Source organism: Thamnophis elegans, chromosome Z (assembly GCF_009769535.1).
Source record: "Thamnophis elegans isolate rThaEle1 chromosome Z, rThaEle1.pri, whole genome shotgun sequence".
Taxonomy (NCBI): domain Eukaryota; kingdom Metazoa; phylum Chordata; class Lepidosauria; order Squamata; family Colubridae; genus Thamnophis; species Thamnophis elegans.
This window is the reverse complement of record NC_045558.1, coordinates 101367129-101387593: the sequence shown is the minus strand read 5'-3', so window position 1 is coordinate 101387593 and position 20465 is coordinate 101367129. Positions and strand designations below refer to the sequence as shown.

Genomic DNA, 20465 nt, shown 5'->3' with positions numbered 1-20465 from the left:
ACTGTTATGTGAAATTACATCCAGTACCTCCCTTTGTAAGATTCCCTTTTCTACTTCAGGGAACTCAAATGACCTTAAGAAACAACAACCAAGAACTTAGGCAAGATGTATTCCCTTTCTCCTCTTTGTTTCTGTCTTCAGCAGGAAACAGAGAAGGACTGAGACGTTAAAGCTGCAGAGTTCTGCATGACTGTTTCAATTGAATTCAGGGCAGCTTACATTTGGGTAAATACACATAAGATCAGGTGACAAACTGAGAACCTGTTTGCTAAGGGAGGATTGATGCATAAAGGGTGTAACTGAATAGCTGCTGCAACAGAACCAGAAAAGTGTTGACAATTGTACAGGTGAGACAGGTCAGAGGGCCAGGGGTAGAAATGGGGTTCAGTTTTGTTTAAGAGGAGCCACCTGAGCCTCTATCCGCAGGAGGATTAGGTGAACCAGACATAGCAATACCAGGGTGGTTTCTTCCTCTTGTTAAATGCTAATTGTTCTCTCTTCACTAGGAGGAAAAAAACACCTTATGCTTATATGCTAAATTTTGCAGCAGGAAGAGAAAAACAGAGGAATCTACATTTTGCAGTCACCACAAGCTCTGCAAGAGGAAAAACCAAGCTTAGTGCCTGTGATGCTTCTGTTCACCGTTTGTGCTTTGGATAGGGATGGAGGAAAATAATGAAAGTAGAAACAAGGCTCAAAGGGGAGGGGATCAATCATTTTTTGTGTATGAGAGTAAGAGCAGTTTCTGCATATTGCTGTGCAAAAGTTGAAAGCAAGATTATCCAATGTCTAAGGATTTAGATCATGAAATCACTGCCTTGTTTCTAGAATGTCAGAAATTAGGAGGCTGAGATCTTTTAGAGGGGACTGCAATGTAAGACAAAGCTAAGACTAAGTCAGCATGATAGGGAGTAAGGCTTTGTGGTATCTTTTTCAGGCAGGCTGTTGGCCAAAGAGGAGAGCTTGATTGTGGCTAATACTCTGGATAAATCCTTACAGACATGGCTATACAGCAAAACAAAGGTCACAATCTGGAATTTTTCCTTGATTTTGGATCAATGGTTTGTTTCCTTCATAGCAGATCCTGGAAAGGAAAACAACTCTGTATCCTGTTTTGTGAGACAGTACAAATGGACATGAGATTGATTTCTTAGTAAGCCTCCATCAGGTTGTGCTTTGAAAGAGGAGGAAATCTGTCACCTTTAGATTTTGCACTATGATTTGCAAAAGAGGATTTTAAAAAGCATCTATATTCCAATTTTTGTCTAGGATTTTAGGATCACATCTATATAAATCATTGAAGGGACACTTTAAAAACCTGAGTTATGGGCAAGGAATTATTTGTGAAAAAAGGCTATAATTTGTGGAATAAAGAAGCAAAGCAAAAAGAAAGTAGTTGTGATTAAGAAATACAGATACTATCTGATAAGAAAATAGAATTTTACACCTAATATAACTGAAATGCTTTGACCACTGCACCATATGGGTGATACCATTTGATTGGGAGTTATTTTAATCAGGATGTCTGAGTACTAATTTGTCTTTTTTTTTTCTTTTCTCATAGCCACAGCCCTCTGAAGGTGATGATCTGGAGATGAAGACACATTCCCAAAAAGTGCATTGCTGATGCTTCCTTAGTTCATGGCAAGAGAAGACAGTCTTCCCAGGGATGGGTAACCATGAAAAAGAACTGTCATCTCCTAAAAGGGCATTACCCCCTTCCCGTTCGAATAGCACTGTATCTTCCAAACACAGCATCGCTTGGCAGGTGTGGATTCTTTTGAATGAGTGTATACAAAACTGATCCCTACATGTCCCTGGGATTGGGGGGAGGAACTCCATATCAAATGTGTGACTAGATACACATGCCTATTGTGCTTAGGTTAATGGGTGTGTTGGGGTGGGAAGCTGTGCTAGGTATTTTATGGTCCGCGGGCCACATCTGGCCCTTCCATTGCCCCTGTCAGGCCCCTGGCATTGGCAATAGGGCCTTGGCAGGGCATTGGGGGTGCAGCAGGACAGCATTGTTGGCCCTCCACCACAGTCCACGTTTCTCATGTGGTTCCTTGAGAAAGTTAATTATCCTCCTTTGTTCTAAATGCTACTAAATCAGTGATGGCAAACCTATGACACGCGTGTCAGTGCTGACACGCATAGCCATTTGGGGTGACACGCACAGGATTTCATGCGATTCATCCTCGGCTCCTGCACGGCCGTCGAGGATGAAAGAATCTGTGCTGGAGGAACGGGGGGGGGCGGGATGTGTGATCTCCCCCACCCACACTCACTTACTGTATTGCCGCCGCCCCTTTCTGAGCGCAGGGGCTGCTGGTAAGGCGTGCGTGCCGTGCGCACACACGTCATCAGTGCGGCGGGTTAGTTAAAGAATTCGCCTTCCCCCTCACTTATCTCAGTTCACGGCAGGGCTGTGGAGTCTGCTGCTTCCAGCTCCACGTCCTCATCAACATGCCGCTCCGGTCCACCCCCACTATGAATATTCATATTCTTCGCCCTCGCGTCACTAGGAATATTCATAGCAGGGGCGGGCTGGAGCGGCATGTTGATGAGGACGTGGAGCTGGAAGCAGCCGACTCCACAGCCCTGGTTCACGGCACCCTAAACAAGTTCAATAATATCAAGGGCAACATACGAAATCGACTGATGAACAAAGAAGTTACTAAGCAGGTATGTTAAATAATTTGTTTTTGGTTTATTAAATACAATTATATATTGCAATTATACATTTTTGTAGTTTAAACTATAAATTGCGCAAAATTATGTTTTTGTCGAAGTGACACACAACGCGAGTTATGCTCGATTTTTTGCCGATTTTTTGACACACCACGCCAAAAAGGTTGCCCATCACTGTACTAAATAGTAATTCCTAATGTTGCCTGCGTTGTTTGTATTTTGTGAGACTGTTGAATGTGGTAGTTCAACTCTGTTCAACGGTCTGTCCTCTCCAGACTGCAATACAGGCAAAGTACTTGGTCTTGAACTCTAGCTGGCAATGATAAGGGGCTGCAGGATAGTGAGTGATGCCTGGATAATTATAGCCCAAGTCATCAAAGATCTCCTTTTGGATGAAAGCTCCCATGTTTCTGACCTGCGTCCCAGATTCCGAGGCCCGTGTCATTGTAGCCTCCTCCGGACATTGCTCCTTGCCTCCTGCCCCAGCCATTAGGAAGCCTTTGCCATCTCCCTAGCCGCTTTGACTCCCCTCTGCCTTGGCCTGTGCCTGATGTCCTGCCTGTAACATCTGCTCTTCCCCTCCCGTCTGCTGCCTGCCGTTGCTCTGGTTAGATATAGATTTAGGTAAGATAGGCATAGTTAGATATAGTTAGTTATAGGTATAAGTAGTTATAGTTAGATATTTAGAAATAATTACGAGGGCAGCGGTTGGTTGCACCCGGGGGTGCGGAGGAGATTGATAGTGGCAGGAAGTAGGGCTAGGGTCGGGGCTTGAGGTGGAGTTAGGGCTGGGCTAATGTAGGATTAGATTAGGTTGGTGTTGGGTTATTAGGGTTATTAGGGTGTAGGGTGTAGGTTAGTGTTAGATTAGCTTAGATCAGTGATTAGGTTAGGAGTAGGGCTGGGGTTGGGTTGGGAGTGGGAGCAATAGAGGATGGCGGCCGCAGCGGCGAGGACTAGGTTTCGAAAACATCAGCGCTCTCCTCCTCCTCTACTGGAGTGGCTCAGGCCAGTTTCAGACTTTGGCCCCCCAGATTGGGACCCTTCAGCTTCAGGAAGGAGACTTTTAGGCACACGGCCCGCTGACCTTCTTTGGAAGGGTGAGACTGAACGGTTGCCGCTTATGAACACTAGACTTTTACTCTTATCCTTGCCTACATACGGCCGCCTTATACACCACTGACTTTTGATCTGGTGGCCGAGGACGTCTCGCCGGGACATAGAGGAGAGAGAGGAACGGAGCAGTTCTCTCTCCTCTTTATATTATTGCTTGCTAACGCACTTCCGCAGTGCTCTGTACATTTTAATGTATGGTGAGTGCTTGGGGTATGATTGTGGGTATGACTGTGTTGTATGTATGTGCCCACTTTTTATTATATAGTTGTATTTGTGTTTTTAAATTCTTGTGGGGGAGTGTCTGTTGTATAATTGTGTACGCCTGAGAGGGCTGGGACTATAACCGGGTACCTCCTACACTGAGTGCTCTGCAGAAGTGTTAGGGGGGCCTGGTTCAACCCCCAGCCTTAGAATGTATGGTTCGAAGGGCTTGCCAGGGATGTCGATCGCTGAAGGGGAGGGTGGGGGTCTTATGGACGCGGGAGTGAGCTGGAGCATTACGGTCCTAACTGGGAGGGGCAGATATGGCGGGGACTTTAGGGCGAGCCATTACCGGGGAAGGAGGGTTCGCTATGTTACAGAGATCCTTCCTTCCGGCCCTATTAGTCCCACTCCAAGGCCAGATGGCGCGAGTAGTCAGGGCCCTGGTCTCAGGCTGCTGTTGCTAAATGCCAGGTCTGTGGTTCACAAGGCTCCCCTCGCCCGGGACTTAATTTTAGACGAGGGGGCAGACATGGCATGTATTACTGAAACCTGGCTGGGCCCGGAGGGAGGAGTCCCCCTCACCGAAATGTGCCCAGAGGGTTTTCAGGTGCTTCACCAGCCGCAACCCCAGGGAAGGGGTGGAGGAGTGGCCGTTGTTATCCGAGAGTCGTTAGTTCCTTGTAGGACTCCTGCTCCGGAGATTGTTGAGTGCGAGTCCTTGCTGGTGAGGTTGGATCCTGGGGGTCAAGTGGGCATGCTGCTAATGTACCTGCCTCCCAACAGCGTTGCAGCAGCCCTCCCCTCGCTCCTCGAGTCAGTAGCCGAGCTGGCAGTTGAGTTTCCCAGGTTTATGGTGCTGGGGGATTTCAACTTGCCTTCACTCGGTGAGCACTCTGACGGGGCGCAGGAGTTCATGGCTTCCATGACAGCCATGGGCTTGACCCAAGTAATTCGGGACCCGACCCACTCAGCGGGTCACACACTTGACCTCGTATTCCTCTCGGAGCAGTGGAGTTGTGATCTTGGTCTGAGGGGCATTGAGATCCTGCCCCTATCGTGGTCGGACCACTGCCTACTGAGGCTCGACTTTCGGAGGCCAATCCCCCACTGTAGGGAGGAGGAACCGATTAGGTGGTTTCCCCCCCCATGGGTCTTATGGACCCTATGGGCTTTCAGACGGCGCTTGGTGTTATACCTGATACTCTCGCCCGCGATTCGGTTGGGACTCTGGTTGCTGCTTGGAACTCGGCGGCGGCAGGAGCCCTTAACCGGATTGCGCCTCTACGGCCGATCTATGGCAGTGGATCCAGGAGGGCTCCTTGGTTTACTGAGGAACTCCGGGAGATGAAGCGCCAAAAGAGACGCCTAGAGCACCGCTGGAGAGCCAGTAAGTCCGTGTCAGACCAAGCCTCATTAAAATCTTGCATCAGAGCCTACCTCCGGGCTATCCAGACATCAAAAAGAACTCATATTGCTGGTCTGATAGCTTCCGCTGAGTCACGCCCAGCCGTCTTGTTTGGGATAGCCCATTCCCTCCTTAAAGGGAGGGATATGGGCACTCCCTTGCAAGGTAAGGCTGAGGAGTTCGGTCAATTCCTCACGGATAAAGTGGCTCGGCTTCAGGCAAACCTGGACTCCAATTGTGCAGAGCCAGCCGAGGTACCGAGGGAGGGTCTTGAGCGCCATCGTTGGATTGATTTTCAGTCTGTTACCCCTGAGGAAGTGGACAAGGCCATCGGAGCAGTGAGTGCCTCCACTTGTGTACTGGACCCGTGTCCCTCCTGGCTGGTCGTGAACAGCAGGGAGGTGACACGGGGCTGGATCCAGGCGATTGTGACCGCATCTCTCTGGAAGGGTCTTCCCCCCCCTTTAAAGGAGGCGGTGGTGAGGCCCCTACTGAAGAGACCGTCCCTGGATCCAGCCGTTTTAAATAACTATCGTCCAGTCTCCAACCTCCCCTTTGTTGGGAAGGTTGTTGAGAAACTGGTGGCCTCTTAGCTCCGTCGGTCCTTGGAGGAAACCGATTATCTAGATGCTTTCCAATCTGGTTTCAGGCCTGGCTTCAGCATGGAAACTGCTTTGGTCGCACTGACCGATGATCTCTGGAGAGCCAGAGACGGGGGCCGTGCCTCCATTCTGGTTCTCCTGGACCTCTCAGTGGCCTTTGATACCATCGACCATGGTATCCTGCTGCGGTGGTTGTGAGGGGGGGGGAGGCACCGTTTTTCGGTGGTTCTCCTCCTACTTCTCGGGCAGGTCGCAGTCGGTGTTGGTTGGAGGACAGAGGTCGACCCCTAGGCCCCTTAATTATAGGGTGCCGCAGGGGTCAGTCCTGTCCCCCCTCCTGTTCAACATTTACATGAAGCCGCTGGGAGAGATCATCCGACAGCACGCGATAGGATACCACCAATATGCGGACGATACTCAATTGTATCTGTCTGCCCCGTGCCAACTCAGTGAAGCAGTTGACGTGATGTGCCAGTGCCTGGAGGATGTGAGGGTCTGGATGGGGGTGAACAGACTGGCTCTCAATCCTGACAAGACCGAGTGGCTTGTGTTTTTTCCTCCCACAAATTGGCTTAGTATTCCATCTCTCAGGCTGGGGGGTGAAATTATACGCCCCTCAGACAGGGTTCGCAATTTGGGAGTCCTCCTGGACCCACAGCTGACTTTAGATCACCATTTGTCGGCTGTGACCAGGGGGGCGTTTGCCCAGGTCCTCCTGGTGCACCAATTGCGTCCCTACCTGAACCGGGAGGATCTTACAACAGTCACTCATGCCCTTGTGACCTCAAGACTGGACTACTGCAATGCGCTCTACATGGGGCAGCCCTTGAAGAGTGTTTGGAGACTCCAGCTGGTCCAGAATGCAGCCGCACGAGCGATTGTGGGTGCACCCCGGTACACCCACGTTACACCTATCCTCTGCGAGCTGCACTGGCTACCTATTGGTCTCCGGATACGCTTCAGGGTGCTAGTTATTACTTATAAAGCCCTACATGGTATTGGACCTGGGTTACTTGAGAGACCACCTTCTGCCGATTACCTCCCACAGACCCATTCAATCCCACAGATTAGGCCTCCTCCGTATTCCATTTGCCAGCCAATGTTGGCTGGCGACTACTCGGAGGAGGGCCTTCTCTGTGGCTGCCCCGGCCCTTTGGAACGAGTTCCCCATGGAGATTCGGACCCTCTCCACCCTTTAGGCCTTCCGGACGGCCGTGAAGACCTGGCTATCCCAGCAAGCCTGGGGTTGAGTTCCCCCCCGCCACTCGAATTTGCTGTGTCTGTTGTGCTTTAAATTGTTCGTATTGTCTGATTGTCTTTGTCTTACTTTTTGTAATTTCCCCTCCCTTGGCTTTGTTCAGCTGCCCTGAGTCCCTTCGGGGAATAGGGCGGCCTACAAATTGAATAAACTCCAAACTCCAACTCCACCTTTTTTTTTTTTACATAGAGTTCTGAGAGCTGGGAAGTGATAGATGATTTGCACATCCATAGTGGGGTCATCCAGCAGCCAGAAAGGCAGGAGGGTTACCTGCTAAAGAAGCGAAAATGGCCCTTGAAAGGCTGGCACAAGGTATGGTGTCAATAAAGTGGACTTTATTTCTATGATTCAATGGTGAGCATGAAGAACTGCAACTTTGTTCCTTTTTGTCCCGAGTTGTCCCTACTTGTCTTGCTATCCGCTCTGATCTGAATTAAATAATTATAGCACTAAATTAACACCTCCAATTCCAAGCCACTCTGGCTTTTCTGAACCTGGGAGATAAAGTGAATGTTGGTCTCCCAAATATCTGCTGGCTTCTTCTGTGAATTCCAGGACTTGCACTTCAGTCTATCAGGAGACCGATAAATGACTGATGGTTCTTTCAAGAGTTCTTACAAGGAGTGTTGTCATAATATGTGTGAATTATTTTGGATGCTTTGGGGTTACAATTTTAGGCCTATTTAGCTGTGAATAATTCTTAATGGAAATTAATGTGTCTCATTTTCAAGTATTGGAAATTCCAAGTATGTCCAAGGTGCCATACCAAGCATTAAAGTCTGCTGCAATTGATTGAGATCATTCTAACGAAATAACAGGGTCATCATCACTTAAGAACACCAGGACTTCTATCCTTATATGACATAGTTGTAAGTGACTACACCACTTAGCAATGGTATGTCCAGCAAGCCAGATTGTTGTTATTAAACAAGGATTACACAGGTCATTAAGTGAGGACCTCATGTGACTATACCTTGTGACTTCTTTCCAGCTTCCCTATTGACTTTGCTTATCAAAATCCAGCAGGAATGGTCAAAAATCACAATCACAATAATAAATACTAGCCAACGGTACAGATAGGTAGTCCTTGACTTACGACTACAATTGAGCCCAATGTTTCTGTTATTAAGATATTTCTAAAGTGAATTGTGCCCCATTTCATTACCTTTCTTGCCTCATTTGTTAAGGAATTCATATCTGTGAAAATAAATTACAATAAATCTAGTCTGCTTTATAAAGTTTAACGAGTACAATGAAAAAGTGTTCAAAGTTTGGATAATTTTTTTATTGGAATATTTAAAAGATGTTGAACAACAGGTCAATTTTACAATTGTCTCAGAACAATCCCCTAAAAAGTGAACATCAGTGTAAGCAGTAAGAATCTAGGGATGTGGTTGACTAAACTCAAGAGTGGAATTAATTTTTAGAGAAAAGATATCTAAACAGGACAAAAGCTTAAAGTACCTATTTACTTTTAAAGTATTTATTTACTTTATTTATATACTGTGGTGATACAGTGGTTAAAATGCAGTACTGCAGGCTACTTCTCCTGACTGCTGGCTGCCAGCAATTCAGCAGTTCGATTCTCACCAGCTCAAAGTTGACTCAGTCTTCCATCCTTCCGAGGTCTGTAAAATAAGGACCCAGATCTTTGGGGGCAATATGCTGACTCTGTAAGCCGCTTAGAGAGGGGCTGTAAAACACTTTGAAGTGATGTATGTCTAAGTGCTATTGCTATCTCACCTTTAATGTTTTTATAAATAATTCAAGGAGCCTACACAATACTTCTGCACCCTATTTTTCCCACAACAATCCTGAGACTTAGATTTTGCTGAGAGAGAGTGACAGGCCCAAAGTTACCCAGCCAATTTTGATGCCTAAGGAAGTACCTAGCATTCACAAATCTCCTGGCTTCTAGCCTGGTGCCTTAATTACTAGACCAAATACTGACTGCTGGAGGAATGGAATATGCATTCGGAACAATGGCATGACTGGTGCTTAGAATTTTGATTGGAAATACTGAACAATAAATAGTAGAATATTAATTATTCTATTTATGATATAGGTCATGCTTATGATCGCCATTTTTAGTAAACAATCTAAATCAATTTTTCCAATTGGTGACTACAACTTCTAAAATTCTCAGCTGACATAGTCCTTAATTGAATTGGAAAAGAGTAGTCTAGAAACCAGTGAATGTGATAAAAGCAATTTTGAAACTGTATTGTCCAACTATTTCAACTTTTTAAGGAATATGATATGATATAACTTACTGATTTTATTCAATCAAGTCAAGTACTATTGATTTATTCTTTCCCCCCTTTTCTCTCTTTTTTTCTCTCCAAGCGTTATTTTGTTTTGGAAGATGGCATTCTGAAATATGCCACAACACACCAAGATGTGAGTACAGAATAGTGGAATTGGGAGTAACTGAGTGTCATATACCAATATTTACAGGAATCCTGATGGGGACAAAGGAGGGCAGTTAATTTACTGAGAAACGTATTTAAGAAAAGGACTTATATAATTTCTCTGTGTAACTATATTTGTGATATTTTCTCTAGGTCTTGAAGGGAAAGTTACATGGCTCCATAGATGTTTGTTTGTCAGTCATGTCAGTTAATAAAAAGGCCCAACGTGTGGACTTGGATACAGAAGAGAATATTTATCATCTTAAGGTACACATGGAATGACCCAGGATGAAAGGGGGAAAAAAAGATCAGTGGAATTCTGTAATTATATGCCAATTCATCCTTAATCTCTGGCTTACAAATGCTAAGATGTCCTTTCTCCGTTGTTCAAAATCTGAGAACTGGTTTGAGAATGTATGTGATGGAGAAAGGCTTGAACTGACAAATTATACCTGAAAATATATTTTTGCAAAGTTATTGTGTTGGCTACACAAAACATTTTTCCATGTGGTAAAGCAGGAATATGCTTTGCAGAACAATAATACAGTAATATGTAAAATATGTCTGTAGAGTTCAGCAGGCATAATAGTATCCTCACCAAGCATTTTGTTTGCTGCTGCTTATGGTTCTCTGGATCTCTGGTAAAGGATAAAGAGTCCACTTGTTCTCTTTTGTGAAGATAGAATTCAAATCCCAACTGAATATTTAAAGCCCATTCATGGTAGAAGTATTTATGCTTATGCATGCAGGGCACAGTTGAGTATATGGCATCTTGAAGGCTGATCGTATTAATCCATTGCTAAAAGCAGGAGTTAGCTTCTAAGTTATATTTTCTCGTGCTTTTAAAATAATGTAGCAGGTTGATCCTATGTGAATTGGTGGCTGCACATTTTTATTTCTTATGATTAAGTATCTGAAGCTTCCCATGGTCTTTGCAGAGTTTCTGAAATGAGGCAGTTTTTAAATCTTCCAAGTCAAATAAATACTTGATGACAACTGTTATCTCTACCCTAACCATAGCAAGTTACTATCTTTTGCCACTCATAAAAATCAGAAAACACAAATTTTTGGCAGGGAATTATGCTAAGATGAAGCTCATAAATTCATGCCAACTCTCAAATAAAGGCCTAGAAATCAGTTTTATGCCTCAGATTTCAAATATCATCTTCTATCCCCATCTAATTCGAGATACAATTTTCTTTAGCAGAGTTGACCCTACCTTTACATGAATGAAGAAGCTATTTGCAATTACTAACTTGGGGTATCGGAAGAAGGAACAGATTGTTAGAGTGCTGATGTCAGAGAGGAGAAATGAAACATTTGTGATATTTTTTACCACCTTATAAATATTAGTTTTAGCAGAAGATGCAGCTTGCTGCTGCAGCTCAGAATCACAATGTTTGGGAAAAATGCTTTTATTTTTTTAACGTTTTGCTGTCTTGTCTGGGCCTCACTTATTTTAGATAAAATCCCAAGAGCTATTCAATAATTGGGTTGCAAAGCTGTGCTTGCACCGGCAAGCAGAGAAATCACATGTATCCCGAAGACCATTCATGACAGGTGGTGGCAGAGCCTCTCATCCCACACAAGTGAGTACAGTAAAATAGAGCCTTCTTGCTTGATGGTAAGCATCACTTCTGAAATGTGATAATGGAGAATCTTAAGTATCCCTCACTGTTTTTTGTAGCTTGTATGCAAAGAGAGGGAAATTGTATAGCATCTATCGAAAGAATTACTGTTTGCAACATGGGTCAAAGTTGTGTAGATTATTCCAGTGAATAAATCTCCTCTCCTTCTTCTACTCCTCTTCTCTCCCTAGAATGCTTTTGAGCTGTTCATGGACTTAGAGGCCAGAAAAGGAAGAAGTAAATTGGGTGAAAAATTCTGCTTCTATTTTGCTGAGAAAGCCAGCAAATAAAACTATATTTGAAGAAAAAAAGTAAATTAGGTGGTTTTTAGAAGAGGTAAAGTGAAACACTAGAAGTGTGTGTGTATGTGTGTCTTGATCTACGAGTCTCTGAGCATCAGCAAGATTCATCTTGGAAATGAATATTTTTTTAAATGTTTCTGCCAGCTGGGTGGCAAGACCTAGCCGAACTTGGTTGACAATGAAAACTTGGATGTGGTATTTGGTAACATCCACCAGGAAATCCTAGGGCTGTTTATAAAGTGGGACATCAAAGCAACAAGTTTTTTTTAAAAATCCCAGCAAATTCACAGTGAATCCCTTCCAAACTATTGTTAAGAAAATGACATGGAAAATTCCACATACCGTATATACTCGAGTATAGGCCGACCCGAATATAAGCCGAGGCACCTAATTTTACCACAAAAAACTGGAAAAGTTATTGACTCGAGTATAAGCCTAGGGTGGGAAATGCAGCAGCTACCGGTAAATTTCAAAAATAAAAATAGATACCAATAATGTTTTTGAATATTTATTTCAAAGAAAAACAGTAAACTAGCGGTGTATTCAATGAAATACTTCACTCACCTCATGATGCTGATGTCCCGCTGTGATGATGATGTCCCGTGCAGCCGCGGGAGCGATGTCCCGCCTCCTATGACACACGGCACAGTGATTCCTATCATTGGATCACTGTACCAGAGGAGGTGGGACATCGCTATGTGGCTGCTTGCCATAACAAGGAGGAGGTGGGACATCGTTGCAGAGCGGCAGGAGGGGGAGGAAGGGGAATCGTAAGACAGCCCTGCATTACATTAGAACGTGAGGAGGGGGGATGGTGCGGTGCGCGCTGCGCGGCAAACTGACACAGAGGGAGGGGAAACTCACAGGGGCACTGGGCCATTCACGAGTGTCACCCAGCGGCATGGCCCCGCCCCTTTTTCTCCTCCATTTCGGGCAAATTTTTCACTGACTCGAGTATAAGCCGAGGCGGCTTTTTTCAGCCCAAAAAGTGGGCTGAAAAACTAGGCTTATACTCGAGTATATACAGTAGTCCTCAGAAGATAAGCTGGAGTTAAGAAGCATTTTCCTACTATTGTATTTTATGGAAGTCAATATCATTATTAGGGTACTATCCAAACTGTACTCAATTTCTCAGACAAGTTTTTAATGTAGTTGAGCATGTTCTCTGATCTGCCCCCCCCGACTGTGAATACACTTGAACGCAGGCTTGGCTATTTGCCACTGCTCAATTACTGAGATAACGAATCCTTTGGTTGAGAGCCCAGGCAACTCACATTCAATACAGTAGCTGCAGCAACCCAGATAATCCTAACAAAGCAACCCAGAGAGTCCAAATGAACAGACACGGAAAAATACACGGATAAATTTTATTCACTACTAATTCGAACGGTTGTTTCCTGCAAATGATCCCTCCCAACGCCTCACCTATAATCTCTCTTGGGAGGGGCCAAACAACCACCACCTGTGCTTAATCATCTTCTGTGAAGCTGCCTGCGGAGTTGCTGCTTCCATTTCTCAGCCCGTCTCAATCTAGCATCAGGGACAAACTGCTTTTGATCCTCCCCACTGCTCCATGCCTCAGGCACCTCCTGGTGGCCAACCAGCCTCTCTGATCCCTGCTCTGAGTCTCAACCCTGCCCAGGGTCCTCCACATCTTCCATGGCAGACTCATATGGTTCCTCGCTATCCAAGTCCATCAACAGCTCCACCGGATCCTGCTGGGCCACAACAGTTCTCTATGGTATCCATTTTGTGATAACATTTTTTACAGATTTGCCAGTGTACCCAAGAATTTCACAGGCTGAAGATCCATCCTAGATTCTGAAAACTGGAGTGAATTATTCATCTCCTTTGTTTCTAGTTTCCATTCTTCCTATATTGTCTTGCTTCATTCTTGCAGGCTTGCAGCTCACGGCGCCACATACTGATGTCAGAAAGTGCCCCTGCCTTATCTTCACTAGCCAGTCCCCAAGAAAAAGTGAATTCTTGGCTCAGTGACAGCAAAGGACTGGACAGGTGCTCAGCAGGTAATGAAACTTCTTATCAATCAGAAGGTCTTTCTTAGCTGGTAGTCACAATATTTGAGCCTTGGCTATTTCCAAGCCAACTTTCACCTTCAGAGACAAGGAGATTAGAATAGAATTGATGAAGGGATTGATCAATTACCTACATTAATATCTTCTGTTATGGGTGCGCTTAAGAGACAGGAGGACAAGTTCTTCCCAATCAATTTTCCTTAGGTTTTGGTCACTGAATACTGCAAGTTCTTGTGGGAATTTAGCCAGAGCAATACGTTTTCAGTGTAGGTCATCCATTTATCCTTCCCTTAGCAATTTTCCCCCAGTGGGTGTTCTTTTCCAACGGCTGATTGTCTGGTGTTTTGATATTCTGAGAGAACAGGCAGTGCTGCCTTACTATATCCTAGTCTACTTTTTCTTTTTTCTATTTTTTTCCAGAACTCTCAGAATGTCAGGGAAAGCTTCAAGAGCTCAGCCGAATGCTACAAAGTTTGGAATCTCTCCACCGCATTCCCTCTGCCCCTCTAATCTCAAACAGTCAGGTAAGGTACAGGTGTGTTAATAGCATTCCTTTTCTGCAAAGTTTTACATTAAAAAAAACCCTATTTAAGCAACATATTTGGTCAAAGGCTACAAAGGTTACTTTCACACTACTTAGGCCAGTTATGAATCACTGTGCAGTAACAATTACAAATCAGAGCATTCCTGAGTTTAGATTATGAGTAGCATTTTGATTTGGAATTGATCTTTGATGGTTGTACAGTTTGAGATTGCATCTTGATTTTACAGACCTCAACAGGAACAGAAAGACCCAGAAAAGCAAAGAGATCGACGCGGATCTGGTGCACTCAGAGCTTTGCAAAGGATGACACCATAGGCAGGGTGAGATGGTTTGGGGATGGGGTAGATAGCATTTGGCATAAAGGTAGGAAATATAGAGTGAGAGGAGCAATCAATCAGCAATGGAGAGATTTTTTGCTATTTAAAAGATCCCAATTTCAGATCTCCAGAGAGGGCTGGATGAAGGGCCCAAAGAGTTGCTATCTATCAGTGTGATCAATAGTGGACCATTGACCACATCCCAAGGTTAGGAAGGGCCAGAGTTGATTTTGGAGATGAGGTACTTTTCTGGGATAGAGAAAGGAATCAGTGTAAGGAATTGGAGAGGAAAGGATTTGAATTGGGAAGGTTTTGTGGGTGCCTAAAACCAATTGGTTTTTCTTCTAGCAGGTGGGGCGCCTGCATGGCTCCGTTCCCAATCTCTCAAGATATTTTGAGTCCTGTCAGCACCAGCCCATGTTCAGCGTACCTCCAGAGTACAGCCAACTCCAAAGAAGTTTCTGGATCTTAGCTCAGAAAGGTGAGCTCAGTGCAGATATTAATAGTTGTATCAAAAGCTCAGGGATGACTGTCTTATTTTGACTATGGTGTAGTGGGAGACACTGATTTTCATCTTGGACTGTGAAGAGCCCCGAAGCCATTGTGTTATGGCAGGGGTGTGAAACTCAATTTCATTGAGGGCTGCTTCAGGGTTGTGTTTAACCTGGGGGGTGGGGTGATCAGCTCGATATCACTCATGTCGGAGGTGCCTGTGGTAGAATGAGCACTCTGCCAGGGAAAACGGGCTCTTGAGCTCTGTTTTTTACTGCGACAGCCTTCTGTAACCTTCTGCCAGTGAAAATGGATCTCAGGAGCCTGTTTTCACTGGCAGAGGCACCACGGGCCAGTCCTTTGCTGTTTCCTGGGCAGCCCTGTGGGCCTTGAGTTTATGGGCTGTGATTATTTGCTTTCTTCTCTTCTTAAATTCTTCCCATCTCCTGAGATATACATTTTGTCATGGTCAGTCACAGCCATTGAGATCTAGAGAGTTCCTATTCCTTTTGTAACCTATATAAAATGTACAGATTTTGTTGATATATAACTTTGCTTTTGGAAAATAGGGGAAGCATACATAATAAGGAATCTTGCCTATCTGTTGCTCTCCAGATATATTGGATTACAACTTCCACTATTTTCCACAAATAAAGCTAGCTAGAGTGCATCAGAAAGGGAAAGCAATGTTGTGACTTTAGAGATTTCTCCCCACCTTCTAAAAGTACAGTCTCTCTTGAAGAGACTTACTTACTTATTTACTTACTCCTGAAAGTACATTGTCTCTCTTGTTTGCACACAAATATAAAATCAACTCTATCTTGTGAGATTTCATTGGACTTTGATACATCAAGAGTAGGTACTCTTGAATTCCAGAAGTTTTGTGCTATAGTTTCTACCAGTCTTGCAATTGCTTATACTGATTGGAATTAATGATGGCTGAAGCTCATAATGTCTGGAGGCACCATCTTGTCTATTTAATATTTTAATATTTTATATATTAATCCCACTTTGATAATTGCTGTCTATAAAATTTGAGGTTCTTCAAGAAAGTTACAATTCTGAGGATTCTGGAATCTTTTCTTGATAAGAGAATCCTCTGCACTAATGGAATATAATGCTGTCTGTAATTTTGTTGTTGTTGTTGTTGTTCCAGTTCATGGTTCTCTCAGCAGTGTGCTGGCTGTGCTGACCTCTGAGCGTGACCGTCTCCAAGAATTGCAGCAGATGTTAGATCTGCAACGTGACACTCTGTCTTCTTCACAGGGTGACCTTGGAGATGGCATCAACTCTACTACAGCTGGTGTAAGGGGTCATGATCCTTTGAAAGAATTGTTAAGTGTTGGTTTAAGGCTTAGCTGAGAAATTCCTACATCCCCCCCCCAGCCCAAATCAAGCACACGCCATTTTACATAAACTGCAAGGATCTTCCCACCATCCCACTACCATCTTATTTCCTGTATTTGAAACAAGTATTTCTTGGAAATGTGATGATGCCATTCCAGCTTTATTTTGTAATTTTCAGCGTGGCATACATAATGCTCCTACCTCCTATTTTTCCCACAAGAAAACACTGTGAGAGGAGTTGGGCAGAGAGAAAGCACCTGTCCCACACTCACTATCTGGACTTCATGCTTAGAGAGGGACCAGAACTCAGTGTCTCTTTTATTCCACCTCCTGGTTATTTAGTCCATCCTCTTAACTAAGAATAGGTGAGGATAACTACCATCAAACTGGTAAAAAGCTCTACATCATGGCAAACGTATTTAATCCCCTGCATAATGTGATTGTCTGAGTGCTTTAAGTCAGAGCTCAGTTTCTTCACAGTTTAGGAAATGATCAGTGCCCAGTTTTAATTTACAATCTTCAACACTCACTTCTTCATTTCCCTTGTGTCAAAATAAAAACTTTTTTTTTTTACTCCTTCCAGGCTTCTCTTCAGAGTTTTGACAATCCTGAATGTATACGCCGCTTTCATTCGCTCTCCGTCTCCTCAGATACCACTCTGGATTCTTTTGCCTCATTCAGTGCTGATGAGGTAAACCTTTCCCTAAGTGAATAGTAACTTAAATTGCTCTATGATCAGAAATCACAGGACAGTTAATGTATGTCTAGCATAATTTGTGTATTAATACACAAATGATTCCTTAGGCTGCATGAGAAAAGTATAGTTAACAGCTAAGAGAATTATTACAAGGGCAAACAGCTTCTGTCTTGTTTTGTGGCATCTGACAATTATTGTAGCTGCCCAGAGTTGCAGCAATGAGATAAGTGGTTATATAATTTTAATTAAATTAAAAAATAAAAATAAATAGATGTTCCCTGTTGCAGTTGGAATTGGGTATTTTGTTGTCTGAAAAGTAGTGAAGAGAACCACGAAATCTTCTGCCTTAATTTTGTCAAATGCAATCATATGGAAGGAGTTTGGTTTTGTTAATGCTATGATCATCCTTTGTAAATATTGATACAAATTGGAAGTCAAGTTCCTGACTTCAGCATGAAAAGGCTGAATAAATTCTTTGTTTTGTTTATTAATCTTTTATGTTACTCCAGTCTTAAAACTGATTCTGAATGATATACATATCCAATGTGGTTAAAAACACTTTATGTAAGAAATGTATATAATATTAGGGAAGCAGGAGCAGATGGGATTTTTTTGTTAACAGTTCTTGATATATTAGCTTGTCTTATGGCGTGGCCTAAATTATGTGACAAATCTTTCAGAAAGTGGGAAGTTTCATGAAAAGAAGCTGGTGAAAATAATTATAGAAGAGAAGAGCACATCCCCCCCCCCCAAAAGAGATGCTGAACAAGAAAAGGCATATGTCAAGTCTTTACAGATAAAAATTCAGCAGCGTAAAAAACTGGTGTTTTGCAGGAAGATGTTTCTTTGAAACAGTTTCTCACACCTTATTTTAAATTTTGAGAAATGCTGCAACACTTTCATTATAGTTGCCTCATCATAATCAGACAGCAGCTCTTCCCTCCCTCTCCCAAGTTTGGTTTGTTGAACCTTGGCCACTTGACAGAGATGCTGCCATCTCTGGAATGCCAAGAAAAAGAAGAGAAAAGCCTGAGAAAGGGTTTAGGGTTTCATTCAGTCCCACTGCCTATCTTCTTCCTCTTCTTTCCTGATAGGACGGTTTCTCACGATTGAATTCCACCAAATCAAATGGCTCCTAATTGTTCTTGCGACTTAACTTTGTTTTCCCAGAAATGGAGGATAAAATGTATCAATTTTAAAAATAAATGAAAAATGAAATTTATACCAAACATGATGCTTCAGGCCAAGTCCACCCCTGGCTCCTCAAAGGCAAAAACCATTACAATACATCACGTGACATGATTGAGTTAGACACCCGTGTCCTAGAGCAAAGAAGGATGAATTAGATAAATGTTACTCAAGATCAGCAACTATATACATGGATTTCAACTGCCATAATTCTCTAGCCAGCCAGGCTGGTTAGAGAATTGTGGAAGTTTGTGTCAACATATGGAAGTCCACACATCTTAAAATTGTAGAGGTTGACAAACACTGATTTAGACTGTTATCTCAGTTTACACTTGCCACTTATTTGAAGGTAACATTTGAACTGACCTATTTATTATTAATATTGAAAATTTGGTAATAAAAACAAAAAAAATGAAGAATTTTTGTATTCCCTCTTTCAGCCAGATGCTCTGTTGGTTAAAGGACAGAAGCAGCAGCTCTCAAATTGCAGTGTTGTCTCTCTTTCGGATTCACATACTGAGTTCTTTGATGCCTGTGAGGTATTTCTGTCAGCCAGCTCATCTGAGAATGAGGTTAGTGACAATAGCTGTGAAAAGTTTGCATTTCAGGGGAGACATCTTGCTAAGAATTTGCATGCTTCTCTCCCTTGATGGGAGGGGCACATCTGTTTTAGGCTGCTCTGAACAGACCTATGGAAATTCAGCATGTTAATCAACTTGATGAGGTGATTCATAGTGAACAGATGATGCCCAATCTTCAAGGGAAGTCTCAGCAACAGGTGGAAATCTGCCTGGTAGAAGGAACCCTGCAGCTGAACAGGAATAGCTGTGTTTTCAGAGGCCATGTAAGGGAGCTGTCATCTCAAGGGAGTTGTCATCTTAAGCACACTTCTATTTCTGAAAGTTGAAAATTGAGGTGCAATTATTTGCACAATACTTGCTGAATTTGTTATAATATACCCAGCTGCAAGATCTTAGGGTCAGCTCAGGGCAATAGCATGGACAGGTTTTCGGTGAATCGTTTGCCCCCTCTACTGGCAGCTAAGAATAGCTATTAGACATACCTAAACATGCAATTACATTTAGCAATTGGACATGTACAGTTTATTGCATATGCAGTACACCTCAGCTACAGTTTACCCGGTTGTTTTATTATTTGTTAGAAATAACCAATTGGTCAAGTTAGCTTTAAGACTAAAGGGATGATTTCATGTTTCTTATAACATATCATTGTATTCTGTTTTTTAGATTAATGTGATCATCACTTCTCTCTATTTTTTTTCCATTTCTCTTTCTTCCTTTTGTCAATTAGTCAAGAGCCAAGCCACTCCCCCATTCCCCTAGCTAACCTTCCCACTCTATTCTCTAATCAGTTAGCACCACATACCGCAAACCCTACCTGTTGTTTTCAGCGCCTGCCTCTCCCTGTTCCCTTTTTTGAATGTTTGAATGTTTGAATGTTTATTAACATTTGTAGGCGCCCTTTTCCCTGAGGGGACTCAGGGCGGCTCACATAAAATCAGGAAGGGGGAATACAAACAATGACGTAGACACATATAATAAAAGTAATAAGCAACATTCATTCATCATTCGGGAGGGGCGGCTATCCTTGTCCCCAGGCCTGACGGGCTAGCCAGTTCTTAAGGGCTGTGCGGAAGGCCTGGACGGTGGTGAGGGTACGAATCTCCACGGGGAGCTCGTTCCAAAGGGTCGGGGCTACTACTGAGAAGGCCCTCCTCCTTGTAGTTGCCAGCCGGCACTGGCTGGCCGATGGAATACAGAGGAGGCCCAATCTATGAGATCTAATTGGTCGCAGGGAGGTAATTGGCAGAAGGCGGTCTCTCAAGTGGAAAACGTCAGCTTAGCAGAATCCAGACCTTTTTGCTTTTTTAAGTTAGATCTTTCCTGCCGTTACCATCTTTTCCCACTTGGAAATAAATCTAGATTATTGGGATAAAGTTGAGACCTATTCCTAGGTCTCTGGGACATGTTTCTCCAAAAAACAGAGAAGGGCCTTTTCTGCCGTTGCAAAGGGAACTCAACTTGACTGAATTGTCCTGTCTCTCGTGCAGCTCTATGTCCAACCTTTGCTGTAGTGTTTCTCAACCGTGGCTCAACCATCCAATGATGTGTGGACCAACTCTCGGGATTCTCTAGCTAGCCATGCTGGCTGTGGGAATTCTAGGAATTGGTCTACACATCTAAAAATTGCTAATTATTGTCCCTGT

At 43.6% G+C, this 20465-nt stretch overlaps 1 protein-coding gene across 2 annotated transcripts in view; it reads left to right on the top strand.

The window, feature by feature from the left end:
- OSBPL7 (oxysterol binding protein like 7) overlaps positions 1 to 20465 on the top strand; it is a 47554-nt gene that overhangs the window by 11162 nt on the left and 15927 nt on the right. Inside the window, exons 2-13 of one of the 2 annotated variants that reach the window (XM_032235714.1) lie at positions 1565 to 1768; positions 7466 to 7588; positions 9623 to 9676; positions 9841 to 9954; positions 11151 to 11276; positions 13518 to 13644; positions 14074 to 14177; positions 14425 to 14517; positions 14866 to 14995; positions 16163 to 16311; positions 16937 to 17044; positions 18679 to 18810. In XM_032235714.1, coding sequence (XP_032091605.1) covers positions 1670 to 1768; positions 7466 to 7588; positions 9623 to 9676; positions 9841 to 9954; positions 11151 to 11276; positions 13518 to 13644; positions 14074 to 14177; positions 14425 to 14517; positions 14866 to 14995; positions 16163 to 16311; positions 16937 to 17044; positions 18679 to 18810 — 1359 coding nt within the window. In that variant the 5' untranslated portion in view covers positions 1565 to 1669. Of the gene's footprint in view, positions 1 to 1564; positions 1769 to 7465; positions 7589 to 9622; positions 9677 to 9840; positions 9955 to 11150; positions 11277 to 13517; positions 13645 to 14073; positions 14178 to 14424; positions 14518 to 14862; positions 14996 to 16162; positions 16312 to 16936; positions 17045 to 18678; positions 18811 to 20465 lie in introns of both variants that reach the window. The other variant, XM_032235713.1, reaches the window with a different exon arrangement.